The 21539-nt window shown below is 43.0% G+C and overlaps 1 protein-coding gene across 1 annotated transcript; it reads right to left on the bottom strand.

The window, feature by feature from the left end:
* Positions 1-6298: 6298 nt before the first annotated feature.
* pigs (phosphatidylinositol glycan anchor biosynthesis, class S) lies at positions 6299-20647 on the bottom strand. The gene is made up of 11 exons (XM_036967634.2): positions 20157-20647; positions 19310-19449; positions 18824-18935; positions 16921-17010; positions 16711-16802; positions 14617-14857; positions 11712-11969; positions 11280-11425; positions 8585-8670; positions 8153-8363; positions 6299-8066 (listed from the first exon to the last, which is right to left on the bottom strand). The coding sequence occupies exons 1-11, from the start codon at positions 20173-20175 to the stop codon at positions 7788-7790; spliced, it is 1674 nt and encodes a 557-aa protein (XP_036823529.1). The 5' UTR covers positions 20176-20647; the 3' UTR covers positions 6299-7787.
* Positions 20648-21539: the final 892 nt, after the last annotated feature.

The raw sequence follows: 21539 nt of genomic DNA, 5'->3' as shown, positions 1-21539 counted from the left end.
GTTAATTACTTCCTTATAAGGATAATTTTACAAGATCCCAGTAACACTTAAAGATTTTGCAATTATTTTAGATGCCATTCCCTCAGGTGTTGCTTTATTATTCAGGAACGTGTCAAGACCTGAACCTCAGAACCTACCTACGATTCATAAATATTATCCTGACAACCACTAGATGAAGTTTTTTATTTTTTATTCTCCAAATTGTACCCAGAAACAGTGTTGCATCTTTTTCGGCATTGTGTTCATGTAAGGAATCTGTGGCAAGACATCAGTAGATTTATAATCAAACACATTTATGAAGATTTTACACTATTATGGAGAGATGTAGTGCTTGGATTCTTTACCTACGATAGAAATAAGTTGAAATAATTTTATGTAATTCCATTATTCTTTTGGCCAAATTTCATATTCGCAAATGTACATTTACAAACAAAATAACATTTTATTAACTTAAATTGAACTACACTTCTACATTGTAGAATAATAGTGAAGACATCAAAACTATGAAATAACACATATGGAATCATGTAGTAACCAAAAAAGTGTTAAACAAATCAAAATATATTTTTTAGATTCTTCAAAGCCCTTTGCACACTGATGACGTCAGTGATCGTTCCCGATTTACAATTCTGAGTTAGATGAAATTTCAAAACGTATTTTCTCAGTCGTAGCTCATTTACCAGAGTTCCCAGTTTAATCTTGAACTCACTAAAGTCAGGTTTTGCAGTTCCAAGTTAAAAGTTGTTTTGAGCGTGGCACAAATCATGCTTCATTGACAGCATGGCCAATGTTGAATGTTTATCATTTTAAACTAGGAAAAGAGACCCTTAATCTTACACTTGGGACCACACAGCCACTCCATTGAATAGCAGGCTGGTTTTGCAATGCTTGCAGTCAGCCACTGATTCCTTCCAAACCACTCATTGTTGAATTTGCGATTTCCAACTTGTTGTGTAATGTTTATGACCGATTAGCACCGATATGTTTTATCTATAATTTCTCTATATTATTTTTCTTCATATGACAAGGATTAAAAAGGATTTGCCAGTAGTTGTTGAAACACCTTTGGCAGCGATTACCGCCTCGAGTCTTCTTGGGTATGACTCTACATCATCATCTGCACATATATCAATCCAGTGTTAATTGCTAAATTGTAATTACTTTGCCACTACCTCCTGACTTCATTTGCACACACGGTATACAGATTTTTCTATTGTGTTATTGACTGTACGTTTGTTTATCCCATGTGTAATTCTGTGTTGTTGTTTTGGTCGCACTGCTTTGCTTTATCTTGGCCAGGTCGCAGTTGTAAATGAGAACTTGTTCTCAACTGGCCTACCTGGTTAAATAAAGGTGAAATAAAAAAACACTATAAGCTTGGCACACCTGTATTTGGGGAGTTTCTCTCATTCTTCTCTGTAGATCCTCTGTAGATCCTCTGTAGATCCTCTCTTCTCTCTGTTTTTGCTTTGTCATTATGGAGTATTGTGTGTAGATTGATGAGGAGAAAAAACGATTCAATCAATTTTAGAAAAAGGCTGTAACCTAACAAAATGTGGAAAAAGTCAAGGGGTCTGAATACTTTCCGAAGGCACTGTATACAAAAGTATATTCAACGGACTAATTTGGGTTTGGCGGATGCCATGAGAACACTACCTGCCCCAATGCATAGTGCCAACTGTAAAGTTTGGTGGAGGAGGAATAATGGTCTGGGGCTGTTTTTCATGGTTCAAGCCCCTTAGTTCCAGTGAAGGGAAATCTTAACGCTACAGCATACAATGACATTCTAGACGATTCTGTGCTTCCAACTTTGTGGCAACAGTTTGGCTTAGGCCCTTTCCTGTTTCATCATGACAATGCCCCCATGCACAAAGCGAGGTACATGCAGAAATGGTTTGTCAAGATCTGTGTGGAAGAACTTGACTGGCCTGCACAGAACCCTGACCTCAACCCCATTGAACACCTTTGGGATGAATTGGAACGCGACTACGGGCCAGGCCTTATCACTCAACATCAGTGCCTGACCTCACTAATGCTCTTGTGGCTGAATGGAATCATGTCCCTGCAGCAATGTTCCAACATCAAGTGGAAAGCCTTCCCAGAAGAGTCGAGGCTGTTATAGCAGCAAAGGGGGACCAACTCCATATTAATGCCTATGATTTTGGAATGAAATGTTCGATGAGCAGGTGTCCAAATATTTTTGGTCAGAAAAAGCTATTGACTGCCCACCCTTGATAGACAGTCAGCAACCAAGTTGTCCACGGACGCGTCTGATTTCAAGGGGAAACTCCTGCAACATAAGACTCCAGTGAGCCGGCGATTCATGGAGTCTTTTGCAGGAAAACGAGAGGGTTATGATCGGTATAGACCAGCAGAGGAGTAGAGACCGATTCATAAACCTCGAAGTGCTGAAGAGCCAGTACCAAAGCGAGTGTCTCCGTCTCGATAGTCGAGTGGTATTTTTGATATGAAGCCAATGTCTTTGAAAAGTACCCCACAGGGTGTTCAACGTTGTTATCGTCTTTCTGTAGGACCACAGACCCTGCTCCTACATCTCTGAACAACGCAAATAAATTACGGAAATCCGGAGAAAGCTAGCATCGGTGGAGAGACCAAAAGCCTCCTGACAGTTGGAGATTCAACAGAGAAAAAAAAAACTTTCGGATTGGTCAAATCTGTGGCGCAATAACCTGGGCAAAGTTCTTGCAAAATGCCCGGTAGTAGCCAGCCATTCCCAAGAATTGGCGCTGTTATTGGTTCTGGACAGTTATTGAGGTCCGGCCGGCTTTTTCCCTTGCCCCACCACCTTCCTGAGATATTTCACTGTTGCTCGGGCAATTTCGCTCTTTGACCGGTTAACTGCGAAATGCCTGAACAGACTTCCAATATCCTGAAGGTGTTGGGTCCAGGTCGTGCTAAATACAAGCACATATAAATATGCCTCAGCATTTTCTAGGCCACGTAGCACGATGTGCATGAGCCTTTGAAACATGGCTCCGGCATTTCCGGAGTTCGTCTCTCCCGAACAGGAGACGAAGGTTGGAAAGCGAGCCAAAAGCAGACAACTCTTTGGCACGCTCAGTTAGAGGGACCTGCCAATATCCATTCAGCAGATCAAACATGCTAATGTACTTATCAAACATGCTAACAAAACCGCAGAGACCCATCCACCCATACTAATACACAGGGCGAACTCCACGGACTGTTACCATGTAGTGCGATGCCACGTTCAAGAATGAACTCCACCTCACTGTGAAGCCTTTCTCTCTTTTCTGGGTTCACTAGATAGGCATGATGTTGGATCGGGGCCCAGTCCCCAACGTCAATGTCATGCTCCAGTACATTTGCCCGAGCTGGCACATCCGAGAACAAACCCTGATATTCCAAAAGCAGTGTAACAATGTCGCCCCTTTCCTCCGTTGACAAGTGTGCCAAAAATACTAGAGTTAAGAGTTACTTAACCGTCCAACTGGCACAGTGTGTATTGGTCTTTCCTCGATCTTAGTCAACTGTGACAGCAGTGGCCATAGTCAGCACATGGTTTACCCGTTTCTACCAACTTCTCCGCCCCGATTGTAGTGGATGAAGTATGGTTTCAACATGTTGACATGACAACAGGTTCTCTTCTTCTTTTGTTGCTCACAGGATCTGTGTTTCTCAAAACTTTTAGGCAACTGTATAACAAAAAATTGAAAGACAAAAAGTGTGTTTTGTCTTGTGTCATTGTTGACAGCCAGTAAATGCTATGTTTACACTGGAGAAGGCGACTCATTGAGGTTGATTATGTTGTGTAATGGAAGTTGTTTTCTGTTGGCAGTGAGCAAACTTGTCCAACAAAAAGATAGGATATATTTGCTTTCTTAAGGGGGAAGGTGTTACAGGTTTTGGTTTTCCCATTTACATTTTGAGGTTGGACTTTTAGCAAGTAGGCATGTAGGGCGCACCGATTGGCATCACCTTGTTAGTCAGTATGTGTTACACCTGTGCTGGCTTGTCCATCTCGTTAGTCAGTATGTGTTACACCTGTGCTGGCTTGTCCATCTCGTTAGTCGGTATGTGTTACACCTGTGCTGGCTTGTCCATCTCGTTAGTCGGTATGTGTTACACCTGTGCTGGCTTGTCCATCTCGTTAGTCAGAAGGTTTTTCACCTGTGCTGGCTTGTCCATCTCGTTAGTCGGTATGTGTTACACCTGTGCTGGCTTGTCCATCTCGTTAGTCAGAAGGTTTTTCACCTGTTCTCGCCCAGGTACTATTTAAGAGTGTCTGGCCCAGTGCTCCACTTGTCTTGAGACATGTGGAGAGTCAACACCTTTAATTGGCGCTCCCTAATTGAGTTCTAGAGAAACGTTCCTTTGTCTGATCTTCAGTGTTTTTTCGTTTTGCTAAACATTTTGGTTTGCTACCTGTTTAAGTTTGGTGTGAGTTTTTTTTTGTTTGCTTCTTTGTGGTGGGTGGTCGCGGTGGGTGCCTTAAGTCCCAGTTGTTGCTATGGGAACTTTCCGTGGAACCCCCATGAATGTCTTTGAACCTCTCCTAAAAACCTACCTGTTTGGGTTGTTGTCATTGACTCTGTTAGTTCAACCTTCTGTTTGAGTGACATTTATTTCGCTTTCTTGCTGGGCAACAATATGAAGGTTTCACTTAAGAGTTTTTTTTTTCCATCTGGTGTCAGATCGCTGATGTGTTGTGCACTTAAGTCCACAGGTGACAGGATGAGAAGGCATTATCCAACGCTCAAAAGAATCCTGCGTGGTTTCTATGAAAGTGAACTGTGTTCGCGTGTGACCAGCCGTGAATTCCTTCTGCCGATTTAGGTTGAAAAAGTTTCATAAACTGAAGCAAAAAGCATTCCTGACTTTGTCTAATAGACTCGTTTGCAACTGTTGGATTACTGATTACACCCTAGATCAGCTAGATGCAGGTATGAGCGTTCAAGGTGGTTTTGAATGTATCAATGTCTGTCATCCTTGATTACTCATTGCTCTCGACTTGTGTGTGTAGTTGCCTAAACCTATCGATGTTACATTGAGCTGGGTGACTAGAATATGAATGACAATCATCCAATAGGCTGCAGTAGAAATAAGGTCATGCTCAAAAAATGTAATTATCTTCCCTCATCTTAAACGGGACCGATGGTAACTGCTCCCAACGGAGTTGTTTTCCTACCAAAGGCTGTGCATCTGTTGCAGGTCAATAATATATTAACGTTACTATTAGAAAGGCTAACAACTTTTCTCTATCAAATAAGAATAACTCCTCTAATGCTAGTTAGCGAACTCCTTTTATATGTGAGTAGTAACAGAGAACTACTAGTTGCCCTTTCTCAGTGTAATTTTAGTGTCGTCGCCAATTCTTGTTCCAGACTGTATTTAGTTATTTGGTCGTCAAACACTAACTCGAGATGAACCGGAACACGCATCATCACATTCCCTCCCCTGATTGGTCGGGTAGAAGGGCCTTATAGTCACGGTGGTAACAAGTGATGACCTGTTCGTTCGGGACCTGCACAGACCAATACCAGAATGCAGTAATGTTCCTAGAATAAGTACAATTGATGTTTGCAGTTACTACACGGAACAAAAATATGAAAGCATCATGTAAAGTGTTGGTCTCATATTTCATGAGCTGGAAATAAAAGATCCCAGAAATGTCCCATATGCACAGAAAGCTTATTTCTCTCAAATTTTATATCAAGAAGCTGATTTAAACAGCATGACCATTACACAGGTGCACCTTGTGCTGGGAACAATAAAATGCCACTCGAAATTGTGTAGTTTTGTTACACAACACAATGCCACGAATGTCTCAAGTTTTGAGGGAGGGTGCAATTGGCACGCTGACTGCAGGAATGTCCACCAGAGCTGTTGCCAAATAATTTCATGTTCATTTCTCTACCATAAGCCGCCTCCAATGTCGTTCTAGAGCATTTGCCAGAACGTCCAGCCGGGCTCACAAGCCCACAGACTACGTGCAACCAGCCCAGGACCTCCAAATCCGTCTCCTTCACTTTTTGGAATCGTCTGATACCAGCCACCTAGACGGACAGTTGGTGAAACACAAGTATTTCTGTCTGTAATTAAGTCCTTTTGTGGGGAAGAACTCACTCTGATTGGCTGAGCCTGGCTCCCCATTGGGTGGGCCTATGCCCTCCAAAGCCCACCCATGGCTGCGCCCCTGCCCAGTCATGTGAAATCCATAGATTAGGGCCAAATATATTTATTAAAATTGTAACTCAGAAAACTCATTTAAATTGTTGCATTTATATCTTTGCTCAGTATATTTATCAAACATAAGACCGGCCTTAGATTTTTTTTTATTGTCATAAACATGTACAAAGCATAAAACAAACAAAAAGATAGACAAAGTCCTTCCCCAAATCAATGAATTCCCAGTTGATCGTACGAGTCCCTCTCGTACAATAATCGACAGAGCGTAAGTAAAGCATCATTCCTAACATAAATAAAACAATCTAAACCTTGTTGCTACAGTGAAAGACAGACCTGTTGCTTCCAGATCAGACATCAGGCAAATAAAAGACAACTAAAAACATTTCAACATCGCCACGGTGATGGCATCAACCTCCTGCCACCAGTGGTTTCAGACTACAGCAAACGCCTGGTTCAGAGGGGCCGCATATGTATCAAGTATCTCAGTCAGAGGTTGGAACCGGTTCAGGGAACAGAACTGAAAAAACAACATTTTCCCAGGAACGAAATCAGAACCGGGAACGAAAGGGATCTCTAGTGTTCCGGGAACAGAACCGTTATTTTCAAATCTTGATTACCGGTTAATAACTTTTTTTCCCAAAAATATCCCTTATGTCTAGTATATAATTCTGTAATTAGGTGACGTTATAATGCTAGTAATAGCCTAAACACATTGGTGCTAATTGGGGGAATACATTTATTTAACTCTAAATGTTAAAACGATATTGATTTCACAGTTTTTTTTAAGTAACGAAAAGCCACTATATAAAAACAGTAACGTTCTTCTGCTCGGAACACCGGAATGGAACATAAAGAACAGAGTTCTGCTCGGAACACCGGAATGGAACATATAGAACAGGGTTCTGCTCGGAACGGAACGATTGGAAAATAATTTTGGTTCCAACCACTGCTCAGAGTAGGAGTGTTGATCTAGGATCAGGTCCACCCCCCCTGTCCATATAATCAGTGTTGATCTAGGATCAGGTCCACCCCCCTGTCCATATAATGAGAGGAGTGTTGATCTAGGATCAGGTCCCCCTGTCTATATAATCAGAGGAGGATTGTTGATCTAGGATCAGGTCCACCCCCCCTGTCCATATAATCAGAGGAGTGTTGATCTAGGATCAGGTCCCCCTGTCTATATAATCAGAGGAGGATTGTTGATCTAGGATCAGGTCCCCCCTGTCTATATAATCAGAGGAGGATTGATCTTGGATCAAGTCCCCCTGTCCATATAATCAGAGGAGTGTTGATCTTGGATCAGGTCCCCCTGTCCATGTAATCAGAGGAGTGTTGATCTAGGATCAGGTCCCCCTGTCTATATAATCAGAGGAGTGTTGATCTTGGATCAGGTCCCCCCCTGTCCATGTAATCTTATTCATTGTGTTCTGAAAGGCAAAACTGATCCTAAATAAACACTCCTATTGTGAGAAGTTTGATCAATACGGCCCATGTATTTCTAATGGTCTTAACATCATTTCTGAGTCCAGACAGTTTCCTTTAAACACTTTGTTGATCAGTGAACCAACTGTGCGTGTGCCCGTTCATCGGTCGATCTCTCCATCTTAATAACTTCCATCTCACTCCTTCTTGTCCTGTCTCTCCCGTCGCCTCTGGCGTGCCTCGGCGGCCATCTTGAGCAGTGAGAGCAGGATGGGGACACACATGGGCAGGAAGAGAGGGATGTAGATGGCAAACTTCTGATCGTCAGGGAAATAGAGGAGGTGGAGGAGGGAGGGGTCGAAGAAGGCTCGTTCTGAATGGAGGATAGCTTCCTTACTGTACTGCAGGGCCAGGCCCAGGTTCCCCGCCTCCAACTGACCCACAGCCAACTGGAGAGAGGCAACTGCTGCTGACACCTGACGGACAGGAACAACAGCCAATCACCAGTTAGAGACCATGACGACAGCAAGACAAGACTACTATTTCTCACACTCACACACACCTGTTCTGCGATGTTGTCGTTGATGACGATGTTTCCTATCTGGTCCAGCAGCTGGGCCAATGAGGTGATAGTTGTCGTTGCCGTGGCAACGTTCTCTACACTGCGACTCCACAGGAGGCGATCCAACTCCCAGTCAGCCAATCCCGCTGGGCCACACGGGCCAACCAGGAAGCCAGGGGGAGGGGTTGACGACTGGACACCCAGCATCAGCCTGAGGGAGAGATAGAGGGGGGGGGGGGGGGGGGGGTTGGTAGTTTGGCCAAACTGATAAGTGGACAATGGACACCAAGTTGGAACGGATTAATTTTGGTCCATCTGAACGTTTTGTCGGTGGATGGAAACTGTATGGATCGTCATCTCCACTGACCTCCAACGTCCGTCTCCCAATGAAGACTGGAAAAACACGGATCAAATCAACACGCCAGTACTGACCGTAGCTGTGCTAGGAAGACTCCCATCACTCTGGTCATGTCTATGTTGATGTGAACAGGAAGCTCGGTCCCATTGACATTATACACCTAGAGAGAGGGAGAATACACATCTTCTTCACAAGACATTGTGTGTTGAGTATGTGATGTACACTCCCTTCACAAAGTATTCACACCCTTCCACATGTTGTTGTGTTACAGCCTGAATTTAACATGGATTACATACCCCATAATGAATTTAACATGGATTACATACCCCATAATGAATTTAACATGGATTAAATACCCCATAATGAATTTAACATGGATTAAATACCCCATAATGAATTTAACATGGATTAAATACCCCATAATGAATTTAACATGGATTAAATACCCCATAATGAATTTAACATGGATTAAATACCCCATAATGAATTTAACATGGATTACATACCCCATAATGAATTTAACATGGATTAAATACCCCATAATGAATTTAACATGGATTAAATACCCCATAATGAATTTAACATGGATTACATACCCCATAATGAATTTAACATGGATTACATACCCCATAATGAATTTAACATGGATTAAATACCCCATAATGAATTTAACATGGATTAAATACCCCATAATGAATTTAACATGGATTAAATACCCCATAATGAATTTAACATGGATTAAATACCCCATAATGAATTTAACATGGATTAAATACCCCATAATGAATTTAACATGGATTACATACCCCATAATGAATTTAACATGGATTAAATACCCCATAATGAATTTAACATGGATTACATACCCCATAATGAATTTAACATGGATTACATACCCCATAATGAATTTAACATGGATTACATACCCCATAATGAATGTAACATGGATTACATACCCCATAATGAATTTAACATGGATTACATACCCCATAATGAATTTAACATGGATTAAATACCCCATAATGAATTTAACATGGATTAAATACCCCATAATGAATTTAACATGGATTACATACCCCATAATGAATTTAACATGGATTAAATACCCCATAATGAATTTAACATGGATTACATACCCCATAATGAATTTAACATGGATTAAATACCCCATAATGAATTTAACATGGATTAAATACCCCATAATGAATTTAACATGGATTACATACCCCATAATGAATTTAACATGGATTACATACCCCATAATGAATTTAACATGGATTAAATACCCCATAATGAATTTAACATGGATTAAATACCCCAGAATGAATTTAACATGGATTAAATACCCCATAATGAATTTAACATGGATTACATACCCCATAATGAATTTAACATGGATTACATACCCCATAATGAATTTAACATGGATTAAATACCCCATAATGAATTTAACATGGATTAAATACCCCATAATGAATTTAACATGGATTAGATACCCCATAATGAATTTAACATGGATTAAATACCCCATAATGAATTTAATATGGATTACATTGAGGTGGTGTGTCACTGGCCTCTATACACACACAATACCCCATAATGACAAAGTGGAAATTAAAAATGAAAAGCTGAAATGTGCTGAGTCAATTCAACCCCTTGGTTATGACATGCATAAATCAATTCTGGAGTGAAAATGTGCTTAACAATCACATAAATTGCATGGACTAAATAGTGTAACATGATTTTTGAATGACTACAGATCATTTCTAGGTAGGGCTCAGTTGAGCTATGAATTTCAAGCACGGATTCGACCACAAAGACCAGGGAGGTTTTCCAACACCAATTGGTTGATGGCAACAACGAAAGCAGACATTGAACATCCCTTTGAACATGGTGAAGTCATTCATTACACTTTGGATAATGTATCACTACACCCAGTCACTATAAAGATACAGGAGTCCTTCCTAACTCAGCTGCCGGAGAGGAAGGAAACCGCACACCATGAGGCCAACGGTGACTTTAAAACAGAGTTTATTGGCTGTGAGGATGGATCAACAGCATTGTAGTTACTCCACAATACTAACTGAGGACAACCAATTTGACAGAGCTGGAATATTTTTTTTCAGAATAAATGGGCAAATGTTATACAATCCAGGAGTGGAACGCTCTAAGAGACTTACCCAGAAAGACTCACAGCTTTTAGGGCCTTACCCAGAAAGACTCACAGCTCTTAGGGCCTTACCCAGAAAGACTCACAGCTCTTAGGGCCTTACCCAGAAAGACTCACAGCTCTTAGGGCCTTACCCAGAAAGACTCACAGCTCTTAGGGCCTTACCCAGAAAGACTCACAGCTCTTAGGGCCTTACCCAGAAAGACTCACAGCTCTTAGGGCCTTACCCAGAAAGACTCACAGCTCTTAGGGCCTTACCCAGAAAGACTCACAGCTCTTAGGGCCTTACCCAGAAAGACTCACAGCTCTTAGGGCCTTACCCAGAAAGACTCACAGCTCTTAGGGCCTTACCCAGAAAGACTCACAGCTCTTAGGGCCTTACCCAGAAAGACTCACAGCTCTTAGGGCCTTACCCAGAAAGACTCTGTAGTCGCTGCCAAAAGTGATTCTAACATGTATTCACTCAGAGTATGTGTGTGTGTGTGTGAGTGATTATGTGTGTGTGTGTGTGAGTGAGTATGTATGTGTGTATGTGTGTGTGTGTGTGAGTGAGTATGAGTGAGTATGTGTGAGAGAGAGTATGTCTGTGTGTGTGTTACCATGATGCCACCCCAGCGCGGGGAGCTGAAGGCGTTGGAGACAACAGTGTATTTGCGGTGGTCGGTGATGTAGAGGGGGGAGTGACGTGCGTCTGGAACGTACAGCAGGAAGTTCAGGACAGGGTTGGATGACGCAGCGCTGGAGCCTGGACACACACACACACACACGTGAAATTACTGTAACCGTTCTCGATATTGGGACCTCGGTTCGGTCTGCACTGTGAACCCCAATTAATTATATATAACATTTATAAAATGCTAGGCCTATAGGCTATGCCTACACTGCGTTGTATGCCTTGAGTAAAACTGAGGCTGTAATATAACAAAATGTGGAATAAATCAAGGGGTCTGAATACGTTCTGAATGCACCGTACACCGAATGCACCGGATTAGCTGAATGTGAGCGTATATACAATGGGTGTGTGTTCTCACCCAGCCTGGCCTCTACGGGGTTAATGACGTGAGACAGGCTGTCAGCGTTGAGTGTGTAGGCGTTGAGTGAGGGATCAAAACGTGGGTTGACCCCTAGGACAGCGTAGTAGAGGATCTGTGAGTCCAGACTGAAGTCGGCCACCGGGGCCAGCTTCGACAGGAGAGGCTGGATATAACTCTGTACTGCTGCCTCTATGTCCCAGTGCAGATGGTGAGACTTAGGGTCAGGGTTCAACAGGCTGAAGGTTATTTCATAACCTGCAGGGGGGGGGAGAAGAGAGAGAGAGAAAATGGAGAATCATTGTACCATCTACACCCCTGAGAATCATTGTACCATCTAAACCACTGAGAATCATTGTACCATCTACACCACTGAGGATCATTGTACCATCTACACCACTGAGGATCATTGTACCATCTACACCACTGAGGATCATTGTACCATCTACACCCCTGAGGATCATTGTACCATCTACACCCCTGAGGATCATTGTACCATCTACACCCCTGAGAATCATTGTACCATCTACACCCCTGAGGATCATTGTACCATCTACACCCCTGAGGATCATTGTACCATCTACACCACTGAGGATCATTGTACCATCTACACCACTGAGGATCATTGTACCATCTACACCACTGAGGATCATTGTACCATCTACACCACTGAGGATCATTGTACCATCTACACCACTGAGGATCATTGTACCATCTACACCACTGAGGATCATTGTACCATCTACACCACTGAGGATCATTGTACCATCTACACCACTGAGGATCATTGTACCATCTACACCACTGAGGATCATTGTACCATCTACACCACTGAGGATCATTGTACCATCTACACCACTGAGGATCATTGTACCATCTTCACCACTGAGGATCATTGTACCATCTTCACCACTGAGGATCATTGTACCATCTACACCACTGAGGATCATTGTACCATCTACACCCCTGAGAATCATTGTACCATCTACACCCCTGAGAATCATTGTACCATCTACACCCCTGAGAATCATTGTTCCATCTAAACCACTGAGAATCATTGTACCATCTACACCACTGAGAATCATTACACTAGCTCCTCCTTCAACCCTTTGTTTCCACAGGACTGAGATCTGGGCTTGGACTCGGCCATTCCACAACCCTCCACTTCTTTTTGAGACATTCTGTTGTGGATTTGCTCCTGTGTTTTAGACAATTCTCCTGTTGCAAGATCCATTTTGGGGTCAGCTTTTTGACAGATGGCCTCACATTCTCCTCCTGTTTCTCTGGTACAATGTGGATTGATGATTGACTCAATGATGGCAAGCTGGCCAGGCCCTGAGGCAGCATGCTCTATTGTTGGTGTGAGGTTCTTCTGTTTAAAGGCAGTGTTTTGTTTTCAGCAAACATGACTTCTGGCATTGTGGCCAAACAACTCCACCTTTGACTCATCTGTCCAGAGCACATTGTTCTTCACTCAGCTGTTGTCTGGCAAACTACAGTCGTGCATTTATATAATTTTTTTGAGAGCAGAAGCTTCTTCCTTCCTGGCCAAGTCTCTTTCTGATTGTTGACTCATGGAGTTAAACATCGATTGTGTCAAGAGATGCCTGTAGATCCCTTGATGTTACCCTGGGGTTCTTAGAGATTTCCTTTGCATCTTTCGGTCAGCTCTTGGGCTGAATTTGGTGGGACTTCCAGACTGCCAGTGGTGTGGAATTTTATCCATCTATAAATTATCACTCAGACACTGAAATGATTGACCTCAAATTGCTTGGAAATGTCTCTGAAACTCCTCCCAGACTCAAGGGTTTATTCTGAGGACCTCAGAGAGCTCTTTTGATCTTGGCATAACATAACACATAACACCACACACCTGTATGTTTAAGACCAAACCAGACCCAGTTTCCGATCTTCATGGAAGGCTGGACCCTACCAAACCAGGTGGGGGTTGGGCCACCTGATTCTATGATAAAGGTGGGGGTTGGGCCACCTGATTCTATGATAAAGGTGGGGGTTGGGCCGCCTGATTCTATGATAAAGGTGGGGGTTTAAAATAAATGAAGTCTATTGCTACACAATCATTTGCGTTTGGGCGGACCGGTTTTGGAGAAAGAATCCCCTCGACGGGCACACTGGAAACGGATAATCAACACAGTTCTGCCCAGTCGGACAAGTTAGTCCCATATGAGGACCTCCTCTCTTCTGTGGGAGTTAGAATAGAAACACACCTGACACTAATGTCCCAGCAGCTAGAGGATTTATTATCCTATGAAGTTGGAGCACACTGACTAACCTGGACTAGGGTTAACTAGGGGTTGGGACTAACCTGGACTAGGGTTAACTAGGGGTTGGGACTAACCTGGACTAGGGTTAACTAGGGGTTGGGACTAACCTGGACTAGGGTTAACTAGGGGTTAGGACTAACCTGGACTAGGGTTAACTAGGGGTTAGGACTAACCTGGACTAGGGTTAACTAGGGGTTGGGACTAACCTGGACTAGGGTTAACTAGGGGTTGGGACTAACCTGGACTAGGGTTAACTAGGGGTTAGGACTAACCTGGACTAGGGTTAACTAGGGGTTAGGACTAACCTGGACTAGGGTTAACTAGGGGTTAGGACTAACCTGGACTAGGGTTAACTAGGGGTTAGGACTAACCTAGACTAGGGTTAACTAGGGGTTGGGAGTAGGACTAACCTGGACTAGGGTTAACTAGGGGTTAGGACTAACCTGGGCTAGGGTTAACTAGGGGTTAGGACTAACCTAGACTAGGGTTAACTAGGGGTTGGGAGTAGGACTAACCTGGACTAGGGTTAACTAGGGGTTAGGACTAACCTGGACTAGGGTTAACTAGGGGTTGGGAGTAGGACTAACCTGGACTAGGGTTAACTAGGGGTTAGGACTAACCTGGGCTGGACTTGAAGGCTCTCATGCTGTCGGCCAGACCCTCCCTGCTACTGTAGTCGAGGCGGACGCGGTCGCTAAGGGCTGCGGTGATGTCACTGTGGCTGAATGACATGACCTTGAGAACCTGTTGTACCTGGGTCTCCAGGTGGGCTAGCACCTCCTTCAGGCCGACGCCCACTCTCATTGGCCTCCCCGCACGCAACAGCGCCGTCCGCCTCTGACCCACGTACACACTCACACCCTGGAACAAGAAGGATAAGAATGTGTTCTTAACTGACTTGCCTAGTTAAATAAAAGGTAAAACACTATTTATTTTTAAACACATCATATTATATGTACAGTCCCAGTCAAAAGTTTGGACACACCTCATTCAAGGGTTTTTCTTTATTTTGACATTGTAGAATAACAGTGAAGACATCAAAACTATGAAATAACACATATGGAATTATGTAGCAACCAAAAAAAGTGTTAAACAAATCAAAATAATAATTTATATTTTAGATTCTTCATAGTAGCCACCCTTTGCCTTCATGACAGCTTTGCACACTCTTGGCATTCTCTCAACCAGCTTCATGAGGAATGCTTTTCCAACAGTCTTGAAGGAGTTCCCACTTATGCTGAGCCCTTATTGGCTGCTTTTCCATCACTCACAAAGACATGGCGGTTGGAACCAAAAATCTCAAATTTGGACTCGTCAGACCAAAGGACAGATTTCCACCAGTCTAATGTCCATTGCTTGTGTTTCTTGGCCCAAGGAAGTCTCTTCTTCTTACTGGTGTCCTTTAGTAGTGGTTTCTTTGCAGCAATTTGACCATGAAGGTCTGATTAACACAGTCCTCAGAAAAGTTGATGTTGAGATGTGTCTGTTACTTGAACTCTGTGAAGCATTTATTTGGGCTGTTAACTCTAATGAACTTATTCTCTGCAGCAGAGGTAACTCTGGGTCTTCCTTTCATGTGGCGGTCCTCATGAGAGCCAGTTAACCCTAATGAACTTATCCTCTGCAGCAGAGGTAACTCTGGGTCTTCCTTTCCTGTGGCGGTCCTCATGAGAGCCAGTTTCATCATAGAGCTTGAAGGTTGTTGTGACTGCACTTGAAGAAACTTACAAAGTTCTTGAAATGTTCCAGATTGACTGACCTTCATGTCTTAAAGTAATGATGGACTGTCGTTTCTCTTTGCTTATTTGAGCTGTTCCTGGCATAATATGGACTTGGTCTTTTACCAAATAGGGCTGTCTTCATTATACCACCCCTACCTTGTCACAACACAACTGATTGGCTGAAATTCATTAACGAAATAAATTCCACAAATAAACTTTTAACAAGGCACACCTGTTAATTGAAATGCATTCCAGGGGAGAGAATTCCAAGAGTGTGCAAAGCTGTCATCAAGGCAAAGGGTGGATACTTTGAAGAATCTCAAATATAAAATATATTTTGATTTGTTTAACACTTTTTTGGTTACTACATGATTCCATATGTGTTATTTCATAGTGTTGATGTCTTCACTATTATTCTACAATGTAGAAAATAGTAAAAATAAAGAAAAACCATAGAATGAGTGTCACGTTCTGACCTTTATTTCCTTTGTTTTGTATTTATTTAGTATGGTCAGGGCGTGAGTTGAGGTGGGCAGTCTATGTTTGTTTTTCTATGTTTTGGGGCATTTCTATGTTTTCGGCCTAGTATGGTTCTCAATCAGAGGCAGGTGTCATTAGTTGTCTCTGATTGAGAATCATACTTAGGTAGCCTGGGTTGCACTGTTAGTTTGTGGGTGATTGTCTATGTTAGTGGCTTGTGTTCAGCACAGGTCTCTTTTTGTAGCTTCACGGTCGTATTTGGTTTATTGTTTTTTGTATAGTGTTTCAGTGTTCAGTGTTCTCTTTATTAAAATTCACTATGAACACATACCACGCCGCATATTGGTCCTCTGATCCGTTTCGCCTCTCCTCTTCAGATGAGGAGGAGGACGACCGTGACAATGAGTAGGTAACTTTTGACTGGTAGTGTATATAAAACACACATACACACACAATATTATAGACAAACGCACATTCAAGATAATCAAATATTACGTGTATTTGTGTTCTCACCTCAGGTAGCAGTGTGGTGGATTCTGGGACCACATAGATGACCACGGAGCCACAGGGGCTCTCACTGAGCAGATGAAGAGACTCATCCGTCTCTGGGGGCGAGAGAGCGAGATGAGTGTGAGGAGGGAGAGAGAGATGATAAATAATGACAGTTTGTATTCTTGATCTGATGAAACGCCACCCAGCTGATTGGCTGAGGCAGCCACTGACCTGCTGCAGTGGGCTGGTTCAGAGCATCTTCCTCCATGATGGTAGCTGTCCTGTATCTAGTCTCATACCTGTAACTCAACACTGTGGTCTCTGGAGGGGGGCGGATATGGGAAAGAGGGGAGGCAAGGGAGAGAGAGAGAGGGAGGGACAGAGGGACAGACAGAGGGTGGGAGAGAGAGCGGGGGAGAGACAGAGAGATGTTAATATTTAGTAGGGCTGACCCTATATTGATTGTTTGGTTGAGCGGCTGTTGGTTGACAGATTTCTTTAGTCAGGCAGTAGCAAAACAAATAATGGTGTACAAGACACCTGTCTGATTGGCTCCTGTCTGAGTGGACTAATCCATTGTGGAGGCCGTGGGGATGGCACAGTCCATCAGTCTAAGACACCTTTCTGATTGGCTCCTGTCTGAGTGGACTAATCCATTGTGGAGGCCGTGGGGATGGCACAGTCCATCAGTCTAAGACGTGCTATTGAAATGGTATATGGTTATATTAACATCTTATATTACCACAACAAGTTATATTACGTAACAACAATGGTGAATCATTAATAAATATTATTTTATCCCGAAGCTGGATAGTGGTCGCTGTCCATGGTTCTGAAACACATCAGTGCACTGTTGAATTAGTACCTTTTCCTAGACCCCTCAAACTCAAATCTGGACCTCGAAGCCAGTTCCACTGCATTTTTTAATTGTGCATTTATCAGGTATAACAGAAAACCAGCAGGCTCTGGACCTCGTAGGGTAAGACTTGAGTACCCCTGTCCTAGACCATGTTGCTATGTGCATAATAGTGAACCAGCATATTGGTGTTGAGAACAATGAGGCAGCAGTGGAGTTAGGAGACAAGGAAACAGCCATTTCCTTAAATTGTCTAAGAAAAGTGATGAGAGAAGAAACCATGACTTAATTAGGTCTAGAATCACTAGTCTAACTGTTAAAATGTGCCTGGCTTTATAAATCTGTATTTTTCTACAGAAATAAGACAGATCCTGCTTCTGTTGCCTGTTTGAGTGTTTGTTCAATAGCCTACTGATTCCCTGAGCACCAAGACTCCCACAACCACAACATGTTGGATAAACAAGTTCACAAATGTGGCTGTTTTTAGTCTTTGTTGAAATAAAGGCTTTACTTTTTGTTTTGTCAGAACAGCTTCTCTGGTATTATTTATCATTTATTTAGTGTTGTTGACACTGTTTCAAATTGTCATCAATATAATATTTAAAATAATAATAATCTCCTTTTTCTTGATCTCCTTCAGATTGTTAGTTTTACAATAATTAATAGTAGTCTTAGTATCCCCATACTGTTTTTATTTTATTTACTTTTCTGCTCTTTTGCACACCAGTATCTCTACTTGCACATGACCATCTGATCATTTATCACTCCAGTGTTAATCTGATAAATTGTAATTATTCGCTCCTATGGCCTATTTATTGTCTACCTCCTCATGCCTTTTGCACACATTGTTTATAGACTTTATTTTCTCTACTGTGTCATTGACTTGTTTATTGTGTTATTGGCTTGTTTATTGTTTACTCCATGTATAACTCTGTGTTGTCTGTTCACACTGTTTGCTTTCTCTTGGCCAGGTCGCAGTTGTAAATTATAACTTTTTCTCAACTAGCCTACCTGGTTAAATAAACGTGATTTTTTTATTTTTTTATTTTTATTAACAATAATAATAACAGCCTTGTAGATCCACCCCTGGTGGCATCTCCAGAACCACCCCCCACCCCTCGTGGTATCTCCAGAACCACCCCCCACCCCTGGTGGCATCTCCAGAACCACCCCCCACCCCTGGTGGCATCTCCAGAACCACCCCCCACCCCTGGTGGCATCTCCAGAACCACCCCCCACCCCTCGTGGTATCTCCAGAACCACCCCCTCCCCTCTCACCGTCCACAGGGTGCTCCTCCAGGCGTGTGTGTGTGGGATCAATCTTCTTCTGGTGTTCAGCAGTCAGAGTTCCTCTAGAGAACACCACCTCCACTTCCACACTCAACTGTAGCTGTAACACACACAGCTCTGTTAACCTGCACACACACACACAGCTCTGTTAACCTGCACACACACACAGCTCTGTTAACCTGCACACACACACAGCTCTGTTAACCTGCACACACGCACAGCTCTGATAACCTGCACACACACGCACAGCTCTGTTAACCTGCACACACACACAGCTCTGTTAACCTGCACACACACACAGCTCTGTTAACCTGCACACACACACAGCTCTGTTAACCTGCACACACAGCTCTGTTAACCTGCACACACAGCTCTGTTAACTCTCTCTCACGCGCGCAGCGCAACACACACACACACACACACACACACACACACACACACACACACACACACACACACACACAGCTGTGTTACCTGCAGCTGAGCCAGCTGGTTGATCTGGGTGACAGGTAGCCATGCCCTGTATGTCTCAGTGGTCTTCCACCACAAGGGAACTCCCACAGCGATCACCACCACTGCTATGGCCAGGGCCGCCAGACGCCCTCGGTGACGCTCTGCAACACACACATTATATTAGACTACTAGGGAATCAGAGAGTGATCCACGGGCTGTGGGTCATCTACAGCCATCTACTGACGGGTTATCTACTGCCATCTACTGACGGGTCATTTACAACCATCTACTGCCGGGACATTACAGTCATCTACTGACAGGACATCTACTGGCAGGTCATCTAAGGCTGTGGGCATCCAGCCGAGGAACTACACTTTCTCCCTAGTTAACGTTACCTTTACATAGATGTTCGGAGCACACTAGATAATTAGCACTGTGGTCAACTCTGCCTTCCGTAAACAAGCGCAGTAACATGGACATATGATCGTATGGGAGAACTAACCCTAATAAAAAAAAGATGTGTAGTAATTTAACTTTTTGTTTTTTGAAAATGATTATTTCTCGCTGATATGAAAGGGTACGTTCCTTATGTTTCCAAAACCGTACCTCGAGTTAACGTTCAGACCGAGCGTCGGGTCGGTTAATAGAAAGGCCCCGGTAGTTATCGGCTATGACTGGGAAAGCTAGACAGACAACTCTCTGGGCACAACACTACAACTATGAAACAAAAAAATATTTACAAATAGTCAATAAACGCTGCCTAATTCATTCTCTTCTGAATATACTGTTCTAAATGTGTGTTTTATAGCGCTAAAACTGCGGTAGTTTAAAGAAAACGACGCATTATTGTGCCAGACGCTTCACTCACCCACTTCTATCGCCGCCATCTCTGTCCATGCAACTGGGCAGGGCTGGAAGGGCAGGACAGCTGTCCAATGGAAAACTCGCTATTCCCCCTACATCTTACCCAATCACAAATCAAAAGGCGGGCTTTAAATATCTAGGGGAGATTCTCGTCCGTTCTTTTATTTAACCTTTATTTAACTAGGCAGGTCAGTTAAATAAGAACAAATTATTATTTTTTACAATGACGGCCTACCCGGAGTCATTGGTAACTGCACACCCCATACAATTACAATCAGTCGATAAAATCGACAACTATCATCAGAAATCAAGCGATATGAATCAGACAGTGGAGCGCCGCCTGACCTATTCGTAGTTGATCAGAAGGTCCAAAATCAACGTTTCATATCGTGATGTAAATGTACTGTACTGACAATAACGCGAGACTCCGACTGCTCGTGGCCCAGCTGGCTAGTTTTTGTGGCATTGCTAGACCGTGGTTGCGTTCCAGGATGCAGGTCGTTTCGGGTGCGTTCCAGGATGCAGGTCGACTCGGGTGCGTTCATTGCTAGGCTGCGGTTGCGTTGCAGGTTTACACGGGTACTTTCCAGGTGGTCTTCATCGCTTCATAATTTCTGGGGGTATTAAAACGGATTGTTAACATAACCGATTAGCATAATTGGTTCAGATTATTTGATGATTTACTGTTCTCTACTTTTATTTATTTTGTACAAATCCCAAATCCCGGTTGCAAGGCTGACCAACTTTGTTCCTGGAGAGCTACCATCCTTTAGGTTTTCGCTCCAAACCCAGTAGTTACCAACGTGATTCAACGTATCAACAAGTTAGGTAGCTAGACAAAGGTTTGAACAAAAACCAACTCCCATTCAAACCCAGAATCTTATACTGGATTTCTCCAGACTTCCAAGACCATATTTGGAAGGATGGCTACGATTGGCTAGTGTTGGAACATATCCAGTGGCAATTTTAGCTTGTAAATCTTAGTGGGGCAAACTAACCTTTTTTGTTGTTGTTGTTGAGATGCATACTAGCAAAGTCACTACACAACACTAAACAATACATTAATTGCACTACAACGACGACAAACGGCGCCCACAAATGTTTAGGGCCGACATAAAGCTGTCCCAACAGCAGAGCTTTCTGTTCAGCACCATGGAGTGAATCCTTACCACCGCTACACCTGGCTATCAGCGGAGCCTTGTCTGGCAGCGAAACAGTTCATTCCGACTCATTTACTGCCTTTTAAATAAACATATCTAATATAGCTGACCATATCTCCCTGGCGTATTGCATCATTTATGCAGCAGCATTATAAGACATTTTTGGACTCACCTTGCTGCGCGGCTGGTCCTTCGTTGGCAAATTTTGTCATCAAAGAAAAAGATTT

Source organism: Oncorhynchus mykiss, chromosome 29 (genome assembly GCF_057628025.1).
Source record: "Oncorhynchus mykiss isolate SJ-2025 chromosome 29, ASM5762802v1, whole genome shotgun sequence".
Lineage (NCBI taxonomy): Eukaryota > Metazoa > Chordata > Actinopteri > Salmoniformes > Salmonidae > Oncorhynchus > Oncorhynchus mykiss.
The sequence above is the reverse complement of the archived record's forward strand: the minus strand, read 5'-3'. Positions and strand labels throughout refer to the sequence as shown.

Coding starts and splice junctions, on each gene's coding strand:
- pigs (XM_036967634.2), bottom strand. Junction 16,803..16,920: donor GAACCAGCCCACTGCAGCAG/GTCAGTGGCTGC, acceptor TCTCGCCCCCAG/AGACGGATGAGTCTCTTCAT. Junction 8,067..8,152: donor ACGACAACATCGCAGAACAG/GTGTGTGTGAGT, acceptor CCTGTCCGTCAG/GTGTCAGCAGCAGTTGCCTC.